This window comes from Lepisosteus platostomus, chromosome 10, assembly GCF_059453375.1.
Source record: "Lepisosteus platostomus isolate fLepPlt1 chromosome 10, fLepPlt1.hap1, whole genome shotgun sequence".
NCBI lineage: Eukaryota > Metazoa > Chordata > Actinopteri > Semionotiformes > Lepisosteidae > Lepisosteus > Lepisosteus platostomus.
The window spans coordinates 12,968,723-12,980,722 of NC_142620.1; the positions used below are offsets into that span (position 1 = coordinate 12,968,723).

Consider the following 12,000-nt stretch of genomic DNA (forward strand, 5'->3'; position numbering starts at 1 on the left):
CTGAATTAAGTGGGAAATCCAGGCTGATCTACTCTCAAAATGCTGCCATAGGAACTTTAATGGCTTAGTAGCCAGCACCTCTATTGAACATCTCATCCAGAGTACAAGGACTACAAAGGAGTGTCCTGGTCACCATACTAGGGTGTTTGTTTGGACATTCTGCAGCTCATGTGAATAATGTATCATTAAACTGGTTAGTCCGTGGCAAAGTATTCCTGTTTGTTTATGCAACTTTATTGTTCATCCAAAAGGGTGGAAATTTGTTTTCAGCATCACCATAAAAAAACTATAAAAAACGAGTAACACTCGAAATGAATACACATTAAAAACAAACAATAGTCCAAGCTATCCAACAGTACATATACTTACATCTCACTCTGCCCATATTACGCTACCATTATACATAATCAATAGCTCCAGACAGGAAACAGTCATTCAGCAGCATTTAATATACTGATTGCATAGGGTACAAAAGATTTCTTGTGTGCATTATTTTTGGCTACAGGCATCCTGAAACACCTCCCTGAAGCGGTTGAAAGTTGAAAATGGGAAGCAGTTGAAAATGGCAATGGAGAGGTTGGGAGGAATCATCGACGATAAACTGAGGTTTCTTTTGAGTTGCAATATTAAGCTCTTTAAGCTGTTTCTAGGGTCAACCAATTAATTTACTAGCAATATTAACAATTCTGGATGATTTCCCTTTACCCAGGCCATAAGTAATGATGCTTTCTAATATCATTCTCTAAAATCCCTCTCTGAAACATGTGGGCTCAAACCCAAACCCTTTCAGCTTACTGATAAAAAATATACTGTTTTTAGTTTTCACAGTTGTTCATAGAAGCATTGTGAAAATGAAGTTCTGGCAGGGCTTTGTAGAAGTACATTGTTGTACATGTTGGAAGGCCCAGCATTTTAACACAGATCTAGGGCCCTCAGACAATATCTTATAATGCAATAAACGTATATGAATTTCAACATTTTATTACTGTTGCATAGCAATAATTAATTATCCAGTCATTTGATTTATTACCAATTAATTGTGTCATTCTTCAGGTGAACATAATTTAAATCCATTGAATTAAGTAATGAAATGATGAAATTATATAATGAAAACACTTTCTTGATGATTGCTTTTTTCTTTTTTTTTTACCTTATCACGCATTCTTTGCATTGGATCAATAAACACGTGCAGGGCAATCTGTGTCCAGTGTGTGGCGCAAGAGAGCCCTTGGAATAGCGGTAAACTGTGTGTGTGAATGTCTCTGGTGCCGCATGTGCGCAGTTGAAGGGACGTGAGGTGCAGAGGGGAAGCTGTAGCTTCAGGATAAACGGAAGCGGGCAGAGTGCGATTGTGATGAACATGGCGACTTCGCTAACGTGCAGGAGAAGTACTGATAGAGCCTGTTCTAAAGGCTTCATCGCGGCCGCGTTGCTGCTCATTATTTCTCTGGCACCGCAAGCGGCCTTGTGCAAGAAGAGCCATCTCCGAGTTGTCACTGATGGGAACTGGCAGGAAATTCTGGAAGGAGAGTGGATGATAGAATTGTAAGTCGGCGGACTCTTTACAAATACTACGCCGGGTGTTTATGATCTTGCCGCTCCATTCATTGGAATGCAAACCTTGTAGATTACAGGCAGAATTATTATTGTTGTTGGATGTTACGGAAATGTAACTCGTTCCTGCTTGCAGACACTGTAGGCCGAGTGAATGGACGTTACTCAGTTGTCATGTGTCCAAAACAAGGACGCAAGATCAAATATACTGTATTTGTTTCTGTGTGCAGCTACAGATATTCCACAACAAAACGCAGAAAACATTAAATTAGACTTGCTGGTGGTGAATGTTAAAAATGCTTGTGAAGAATGGCTTGGAGGTTTTCCTATTTTATTATTATTTTTTTGTTTCCTCTGGTCCCTAATAAATCAACTGCGTATCGGAGACCTACCGTACAGTATGTGATTAGAACGTGCTGTACCTTTTTTTAATCCTGTACATGGTACATTTATGAAAAAAAATATTTTGCCAAAAGTTTAATATTATTAACTTATAATTGAGCTTTTAACGGTGTTATAAAAATAGCATGTTGTCATTGATGCAACCACTTCCTCTTTAAGGGTCTGGTAATTTGTGAACTACATTTTAAGCATACCGAAGGTGACATTGCACGCATGAAATTAGCACACACGGCTATTTAAATTATAAATAAATACATTTTAAAACAATTTTAAGATTATGATCTAATTTAAGATGCGTGTTTTTTTTTAGTTTATTTTATGTCAGGGTAGAAGTACGTGCTATGATGGGTTATTGTGTGCTATTTACAGAAATGTATAGTATAAACGACTTTTCTGGAAGTGTCGGATTAAAATCAGCAGTGTATCTCCATCCGGTCTAAAACGATTGAAATTTTGCCTTCTGTTTAAATATTGCTTAGTACTTTTTTATTACTTTGCGATTAAAAAGGCTCACTGTGCTTAAGACTTGTTGGCGAGGGAAAATGTCTTTTTGTGTGTGTGTGTGCGAGCGAATCCCATGCCCTGGCTTGGTCTTGTGTCCCTGCAGCTTTGCCCCGTGGTGCCCAGCCTGCCAGCAGCTCCAGCCCGTGTGGAATGAGTTTGCGGAATGGGCGGAGGACATGGGGGTCAATATTGCCAAGGTGGACGTCACAGAAGAGCCAGGTGTGTCTGACTGCCCCCCAGTTCTGTCATCTCGCCGACAGCGCTGCTGGGACACGCTGCGGGGCTCTGTGCCTCCGCTGGAAGACCACCTCCCCCTCCGTTGTCCTGATCGCATGCGTGTATTAGCAGAAGCTTGAGTGTGGTCTTCACCGTATGAAGCCAATGTGCCAGCATGTAGCACAGTTTGGAAATGAATCAGACTTGCCATTGCAGGGCTCGTGGATATTTATAGACAACAGAAAGACACTTCCTGAGTCGTGAATTGTGACAAAGCTTGCTTAAGATGTAGAGGCTGGTGGTAGAGATGCTATCTCAGTTTGCCGCTCCTGTTTAAACCCAAGCTCCATCCAGTTTCTTAGGAGAATCCTTCACACACACACAGAACTGTAGCAGAGAGGCAGTGTAGGTATCAGTGACTATGTTGTTCTGCTCAGATTATTGCCTTGAATGACTTATTGTGCCATGAGAACTTACATTCTGTCACCTACCCTGTGTTTTTTGCAGGTCTGAGTGGTCGCTTCATTATCACGGCTCTTCCAACAATCTACCAGTGAGTTCTCCTGTCTGTTCTTTAGTCTGTTCAGTCAACTCTGTGATTATTATTTTTTTTAATGCAGAACAGCCTCAGAGTTTAGTTCTATACATAGAATACCTTATCTGCAGCCTGGTAGTCAGTTGTGTTAGTATCATAATAAATATTGCTTTCAATAATAGTCCTGCTAATTAAAATGGAAAAGGCTTCATGGAGGGTCACTCTTGTCTTATTGCATGTTAATGATTGGGGTACTCTGACTGTAAAATGAACATGTCCTCACTCAATATTAGTCTGTCCTGGTTGCTTGTTGCTGCAGAAGCAATATATTTAGTGTTGTAATGCCAAGTGAGCAGTGAGAGAACAGCGATAGTTCCCCTTGCAGAGGAAAGAAAATTTGATGCATTGCTCATGTGATGTAGATATTTTCTCATGTGGAAGCACTTTGTAAAATGTAGCAGGGAAGCATTCGGTAAGGCAGAGAAATGTCTCCCCTGGCACTATGATTTGAGCACGTCAGTCCCCAAATGCGAGACGGCATTTCTCTTTGAGCTCCGTCTTCTATCAGTAATGCTGAAGAAGATGTTTCTTATTTGCACAGCCAGGTAGCAAAAAGAAGTCAAACCGTATTCCTAATGTGTGTTCTCTCAGCGGCTTAAATTAAATGTCCTGCAGAAATTAAATAAAGGACAAAACAACAACCACTAATTAAAATGCTGCTTTGATAGCCGGTATTAAAGAATTATTTTTGTGAATGAGTGATGAAGAAACGAGGTGATTCATGTCTAAATGTTAAATACCAATACATATACGGATTGCATTGTACCTGTGCTTTAATGTCCCCAGCCTATGATTTAACATATTCTTCAGGAAACACCTTCAGTTATGACCTAATTATGCTGTTGTTATTCTGTTTTTTTTGTATTCCAAAAGAATTCAGAAGAGTATTCTAATTCCACTGGTAGAGTATAGTAAAAGCTATATGCTCTGCAATAAAATCAGAAAGTAGCAGTGAGATAATGATGGTTCCTGCACTTTAGATATTTGACAAGAAAACTACTATGCTGCTGTGATTAATTCAGGGCATGCAGCATCGAGGAAAATTTTGTTTGTAGATGGTTATCTTTCATCCCTATGAGCTTCCTGCAGAATAGTTTTTAAAATGGTTATCCTGCACTGTCCAAGCTGCGTGGTAGCTCTGATCATTCATGGTGCCCTACACTTTTTGTGCTGGAATGGAACATACTATACCACAGACCACTATTTAAGGAAAATGAAAGTGGTATAACTTCCTTTGGTGTCCTAACATGACTGGGCTTTCTACGTTAAAGCAATTGAGATGACATTTAAAGGAAGCTCATTGTTATTGGTTAGCCCTGGTATGTCAACACACTTATCAGAGGGACAGCTTGACACTCGTGTTCAGATGCGTATCGTCTGAGGCTGCCTCAGCTGGAGTAGCTCATCAGCCCAGTCATCACCGTGATGACTTGAGAGTAAGGGCAACTGGCATACTGACCCAATTCTAGCAAAAATGCACATAAAGAAGTTCTAAATACATCTTACACTTAATTCTCTATTATAATTATGAATTACTATTATATTATGTAACTACATGGTACCTTTTTACCTTTGCTCTGTAGTATAGATAAATAGGAATGTATTTTGCTGCAGAAGAATGCTGTTAGAATAAATGCAGTAAGAACTGTGCCAGGACTTTGTCTGACATAGTTCTCGGTTTTCTGAAGCCTTCGTGCATGAGAGTTCTGAGAGGCTACAATCCAGAACTGTACATGTAGATACGTTAGTTAAAAATGGCAGTGTGTTGTTAATAGTGTCTTTATAACCTTTCCCCTCCTTGTGAGACATTCGGTCTTCATTTTATCCTTGCACAATTTCAACTGACACGCCCTGGATAGAAGAGCTGCAGTGAAGGCACCACTCAGTACACTTGCCTCCTGGGTCATTTGGCCTGAACAAGAGCTGCAGTGGGTGTGAAGGATAGTTTTCACGTAGTCAGACCCCAGACCTAATGAATAAATGAAACGTATTGAGAAAATGAACCATTAGGAGCAGAATGTTAGGAAATACTGTATAGTTGAAAGGATAAGATTTAAATCAAGGGGTGCTATGTTAAATTGTGCATTGCACTCGTAAGACCACGTGTAGAATAGTTTGTATGGTTTTGGAGGAGATCCTTCTCATGTAGCTGGTAAAACCTGAATGAGCTAGGTGGACTGAGTGGCCTTCTGGTGTTTGCAAAAGTAAGAACAGATATACTAATGTTCAATGCTTCAGCTGTAAAGATGGAGTATTTCGGAGGTACCAAGGTGCCAGGACGAAAGACGACTTCTTGAGCTTCGTTGACGAGAAGAAATGGCAGGACATTGAACCTGTTTCTTCCTGGTTTGGACCTTCTTCCTTCCTGTGAGTATGCCTCATGGAGCTGTTTTCTGTCTGTCAGATTCGCCCATGTGTTGTGGGTTCCAGTCTTGGGTGCGGCACTGCTATTGTAGCTTTGAGCCGGATACTTTCCTCAGATTTTTTCAGTCAGCTGCCCAGCCTTCTTGATTCTGGAATCGTTTTGGACAAAACCAGCAACCAACTTCCTAATAATGTTGAAAGCCTCCAGTTCCACGTGTTGATGCAAAAAACTGCACCATAAACTCGGAATAACTGGGATTGTTAATATTTGTCAGTCGCGCTTAGGGTAATGCTCCGAAAATGAGTTGGGAGTTATAGTTTTTAAAGCATTATTCATGTCATCCTTCTTTTACATTTTTTCTTTAGTGTTGTATATTATGTACATTCTGTGTAACTGTTTTCTTTGTATGTGCTTAGATTCTTGTTTCCCCTGCTAGCTTAATATTCCAACTTCAGGAACTTAAGAAAAGGCATCTTGGCAATAACTGAGTGGAAGAAATGGTAGTGTTACACCACAGTGCTGGAGCGATGGGAAAAACAGTCCGGTGTTTCATTTATTTTCTTCCTCTATGCACATTAAGAACAGTTATTTTTGACAGGATCTGTAAGGAATAGTACAGCAAAAGAAGCTAGATATCCAGAAAAAGACAATGCTGTAATTGTATGCATTTAAATCAGTGATTTTCAGGGTTTCTTCTCATTTATCCATTTAAGTTTGGATCAATACAAATGTTTTGAATTGGCTTACCTTAAGCACGCTGTTGAATGTTAAATTCTAATATTTAGAATGATTTTTTTACAGGATGAACACAATGTCAGCTCTCTTCAAACTCTCAATGTTCATACGGGTAAGCTGCAATATTATACCTGACCTTTTCATTTAATTTCTTGCCATATATCTACAGTATTTTTACAGATAAGCTGTCTTATGTCCATGAAGATAATTTGTATCTTTCTTTTAGTTAATTTTCATTAGTCTTTCATAGCAACATAAAAACAGTGAACACAGAGAGGAGAATTACAAGTAGTAAAAGAAAGTAGTTTAATTAACCCCTGGCTATAACATAAAAAATATGCTTTTAATTAATGAAATTTGTCTCTTCAAATAACTCTTTTTTGCCTCCAAGCACATATTTACACCAAACTAAATTATTATAGTTGAACTAGAAAGCTTCAGAATAAATCTTTTCCACAGGCTTAGCATCGCAGTCTGTTTCCTGCCAATTCTTTATGTTCGTATTTTCCAGGATTTACGTAAGTACTGTATAAATGGGTGTTTCTTTTTTAATTCACAAAGTTCCGTCATGTTTGTAAATCCATTTCTCCCATTTCCACCATTCTGTAAGTTGGGAGTGATTTGTTTCCACTGTTCTCACCTACAGTCTTTTTATTTCTTCACAGCATTGCCATAACTACATTACAGAGCAAATTGGAATTCCAGTATGGGGATCCTATGCAATCTTTGCACTTGCGACTCTCTTCTCAGGTCTTGTTTTAGGACTGGTAAGCAGAAATTGATTTGCCTTTTGTATTGCACCTTTGTCTTGATACTGGGAATGGCTTTTATGTTCTTATTACAGCTATTGTAAGTCTTTTTCTAGTCTGAACATCACAAAATGTTCTGCCCTAGTATCCCCGTGGCTCTTGTATCAATAACTGAGTTTAAAAAAAAAAAAAAATTACGTATGAAAGGGAATGTGTACCTTGTAGAACAGACTTGATAAATCTCCAGATTTTAGACTTGAATCATAAAGGTCTGTCCTGGAGGAAGCAGGAAACTTGGCGAAGCTGGATTCTTGTGTGTTGTTGAGCAAGTTAAGAGATCAGCTACTCCTGAGCATTGACTGTTAGAAAAATAGGTTTGTTTCTCATGCAAAGGGAAATAAAAAGCTCGCAAGCTGTCACTCTTTTTTGTCCATTTTATTCTTTCAAGTGTCTCCGTTTCTTCATAACGCGTTATTCCGGTTAATCCTGACTTTGTGTTGTTTGTAGATCTTGGTGTTCATTGCTGACTGCGTCTTCCCATCCCGCCGATTTGCCCCGCCGGGTCATTACCAAAGTAAGAGCCTCGGGGTAGTTGCCAGCTCTGGCGTGAGTCAACAGAGGGAGCAATAGTTGTAGTATAACTGCAGTATGCCAGTGGTCTGCAGTACAGTACTGTTTGTTCTGACAGTACCTCTGACTATATACAGTAGCAGTGCAAATCGCCTTCCTTTCCCAATCTTTCTCAATTACTGCTTTCATCGAGGTTAGAAAAGCTCTGATTTGTTTTCATTGATGAAATCAAACTATTGAACTCTGCTTTTTTTATTGCTTCAAATCTTTTGTATTAATATATCAATATATCAATATATAATTTTATGTAGTTACTGTGGCATTTATTCTTTGCACTTAAAGGTAGAATTACCAATATAATATTTTTCTTTGAATCTTTGCGTTTTGCACGCAAAAAGGCAGTCAGGAATCTCTTGATGTTGTGAATTTATAGGTAATGGAGAGTTGAGGAGCAGCTGGCTTCTTGGGATTTTCCATTTTTGCAGAAGGCAAGGGGACTCAAGTCCGCAGTTCATTTAGCAAGAAGCAATGCTGAGTTTGTCTGCGGGGTGGGTGATATCTGTTTTTCAGAGAAGCAGGCTCTGGAGCAGGCTCGCCTGATAAAGAGGCTGGAGGATGAGCAGGAGGCGGACGGAGAGGAGGAGGATGAAGATGAGTGCGAGGAAGAGCGGGGGCGGGAGGTGTGGAGGAAGAATCATCATGGTGGGCACCAGGAGGTGGAGGACTGGGAGGGGCAGAGCCAGGAGGACCTGCTGCCAAGGAGAGAGAGACTGGAGGCAGAGGAGGAGAGTTCTCACGAAGCCCTTCGCAGGAGAATGCCTGTAGCCCAGGAGGAGGACACCTAAGTGGGAGGAAGGGAACTGCACACACCCCGAGCAGTGGACAGTGCTTCTCACTGTCCCCTGGGTGAGAAGTGGCCCGCGCATCTGAAGACAACACAACCGGCTGCTCCTGACTGCAGCTTGTACATCTCTCTGCTAGGAGTGAGCTGACATTTAAAATTGGAAAGTTTCTTTAATTGAAGCATGGTATGTTACAAGTATTTATAAGCTGTTCATTTTAAAAATGGAGGTTTACGTAGACTTCTATAAGGTATTTGCTTTAGCAATCCTTTAGAATTTGGTTTTGCTCATTTATATTTAAATTTCCACTGTAGTCTCCCTAAGATTCCTTTTCCTCCCTGTCGTTGGACTACAGTCTGGTTGTGTCGGTGTCACAGACCCTCTACAAGACCCTTTACAAGGTTGTAAAGGAGATGTTTTTTTTTTTCTAGGATTTTGAATGGGGGAATTAAGGATGCACTTAAGCTTGCTTTTCTTCAGTTTGACTTTATTTGACCCCCTCTATACTTGCACTCCTTAAAAAAGTTCACTAGTGGATTCATTATGAATCATTACGTCTTAGCTTTCCTTGAAGTGCTCCTGTGTTTTACAGCTGAGTCACAGATCTTGGTGTTAATAGTCATTCTTAGGATTCAGGTATTTTCATCAATATGTGTCAGGCTGTTTAAAAATTATGCCTTTGAAACGGTGTTGATACCTCTCAAAATACATTCACCACCCCTCATTTTGTACAGGAGGAAAATAAGGAATTTCAATCAAGTGCTTGACAATCTAAAGAGAAATGACAAAACAAGAGGTACACCAGGAGCATTGTAACCGTCAAGGCAAGTTTTGCCCAGTTCCATGCAGTGTAAAATATGGAGGAATATTTAAAACTGCTTGACATAATATTTTTGCAAACGAATAGTATTACTTGGGTGTATTATCTGATCTGACAGATACATTTCAATGTGGTACTTTATCTGTTGATTTGAAGATGGTATTTAGGTTCAATTAGAATTGAGAAACCTTTCTCCTAGTTCTTGTCGAGGTACGCATTTGACTGTTTTTGATACAAGAATGAAAACGGATTAGTAATGAGGGAAGTGGCTTTTGGGAAAATTAGCCATAAAAAATGCATAAATGTCTCAAGGGTAAATGTGTTACTTTTGCTGGGACTTACGAGAACGTGTAACAACACTTTGTTCATGAACGAAGACAAGTTCTTCATTATACATACACTCCTGTCGTTCCTGTTTTAATAAGAAACTTTCTGTAACATACAGTACCTGAATTTGAACTCGTAAGTAAAAATGTGAGCAAAAAACAAAATGATTGCAAATGGCAGCTTTGTATATTTTTTTTTAGGTTCTGTAATGGAGAAGCAGGTCTAAAACAATTTGCAGAACAGTAGGACCTACATTTACATATTGTGTTGCATTTTGAAGTTTTGAAATTTTAGACTACGTAAAAGAGAACTGTAAGGAGAGTTTTCATATGTAAAGCATCAGAATTTCCCAGGAAGTAGTAACATGAACTTGTATGCAAAACTGCTGCTATAAATGTAGCTTACATGAACAAGAAAAATTGACTTAAGAACAGTTATTGCTTGTAGTATGAATTGGTTTTCATGCCAGTATGGAATCATCTCTTTTTCTGGTTTGCTTTCATTCCTTAAAAAGGCGAATCTGTACAGTACTTTTATCTTTTTATTTTATTTGGGTTCAGTTTGCAGCATTGTTTTACAGTCAATACTTGACCTTGTCTTCTGCTCCCATGTAGAATTCAGTGAGTACAGATCCTGCCTCAGCACCATCTGAACATTCAAATGAATGCTAGGCTTACAAATGACATGCTGCTCCTTCTTCCACAGCCTGGACACCGTATTTAACACTATACTCTCTTTAACAGTGACAATCTTCCACCTACTTTATGATGTGACTGTTCTTTAAACCCAGCTGTATTTTATTGGATGCTGTCTCTCTGCCTAAGAAAATGCAGAAGCTGCACAAATTGCTTCTATCTATAGCTCGCACAGTGCATTCTGGGCCAGGTTCACTGCCAATGCTCTGCATTAGCACCAGTATTTCTTACGCGTCAAAACAGTTCTGTTTGATTGCAGAACAATCCACAGAGGACTCAGTGTTACATTTATGCCAAAAGGTATGTTGGGGCTGCTTTGCCCAAGTAAAATAATACCCACCCGAGTATGATTTCTAAATACAGTTTGAAATATGCTCCTGGTTAGCAAGGGGAATATTGAACATGAAAACTGAACAAGCCAGGACAGTTTATCTGCACTGGTTGCTCAAATTCTTAGGCAACCAGTGAGGGCCTTCAGTGGCACAGAGTAGATTATTTAGAATTATTAAAGAAATATAGTTATAAAAACTATTACCACTGCCAAGGCCAATTGCCCAATGTTCTGTTTTAAAGTTTTTTTGTAAAACTGGCCTATACAATACATGTGTGAGAGCCTTATTGTTTTTTGGATTCACTGAAGCTCAGGAAATGCTCCTAGGCTCAGAAAGTTTGCTTTTACCTCACAGCTGAGGGTTAAAGTAACGAGGAGTAAAAGACTGCTGAATTCGCACCTTACAGTAAGGACAAAAATGTATAAATACAAAATACAAAGTTTCTTCCAGTAAGCCAAATTATTTAATTTGTCCTAAAACTACTTTATATGTGTCCGGCAAAATCTGCACAATATAGATTTTGTATTTTTGCTTTGCATTTGTATTGTAGTACTTCAACCTTACCAGCAGAGGGTGCAACTCTACTTCTTTATCAGTCATAAATTTATTATTCTATTGATGTCTTGGCAATGGGTTTTAAAACAACCTAAACATACATTATGTGGAACATTGAAATATATTTTTCTTGTTATTTTATACGATTTAGATATAAAATCATTATTATAGTTCTTAACCATAGTGTAAACGGTACACAAGGTGGTTATACAATACTAATAAACAACCCTTTTTTTGATTTATCAGAATATTCTAAAAGGATGATTCTTGTTTTACTTTTTCTCCAAAGGCAATATAAAGTTGATTGTTTTATGAGATTTGTGCAAATAATATATGCTGTAATACAGCAATGACCCATACCTTCAGCATGTACACAAGTACAAACTTGTGCTGCGTGTACAACCTTGGACCTCTTATTGAGTTCTGGAAAGACCCGTCTTGCATAAAAATAAGTAGTGATCCTATCAACCACATGTGATGATCCCAAAATAGGATTATCAGCCACTTTAGAAGTTGCAGCTGAAGTTCGAAAAGATTTAGACTGGGGAAACACCTGGTATTATATTTGATGTAGAGAAGTACAGAATGTTAGATAAATATACAAAAACATAATTCAAAATGAGAAACCGAGCTTAAAGATGTTTTACATGGAAAAGATTTGTGTATTTACAGTATGCTGACACATTTACATCTTCTAGATGATGTGAACATGCTAAAAAAAGGAAAACTAAATTAAAGC

The 12,000-nt window shown here is 38.7% G+C and overlaps 1 protein-coding gene across 1 annotated transcript; it reads left to right on the forward strand.

Annotated features, from left to right (window-relative positions):
* The first annotated feature begins 1,226 nt into the window (after positions 1 to 1,226).
* Positions 1,227 to 11,503, forward strand: tmx1 (thioredoxin-related transmembrane protein 1). The gene is made up of 8 exons (XM_088648293.1): positions 1,227 to 1,545; positions 2,564 to 2,679; positions 3,184 to 3,229; positions 5,510 to 5,638; positions 6,438 to 6,483; positions 7,037 to 7,138; positions 7,628 to 7,694; positions 8,261 to 11,503. Exons 1-8 carry the CDS (start codon positions 1,355 to 1,357, stop codon positions 8,533 to 8,535), a joined length of 972 nt encoding a protein of 323 aa, XP_088504419.1. The 5' UTR covers positions 1,227 to 1,354; the 3' UTR covers positions 8,536 to 11,503.
* The last annotated feature ends 497 nt before the right edge of the window (positions 11,504 to 12,000 follow it).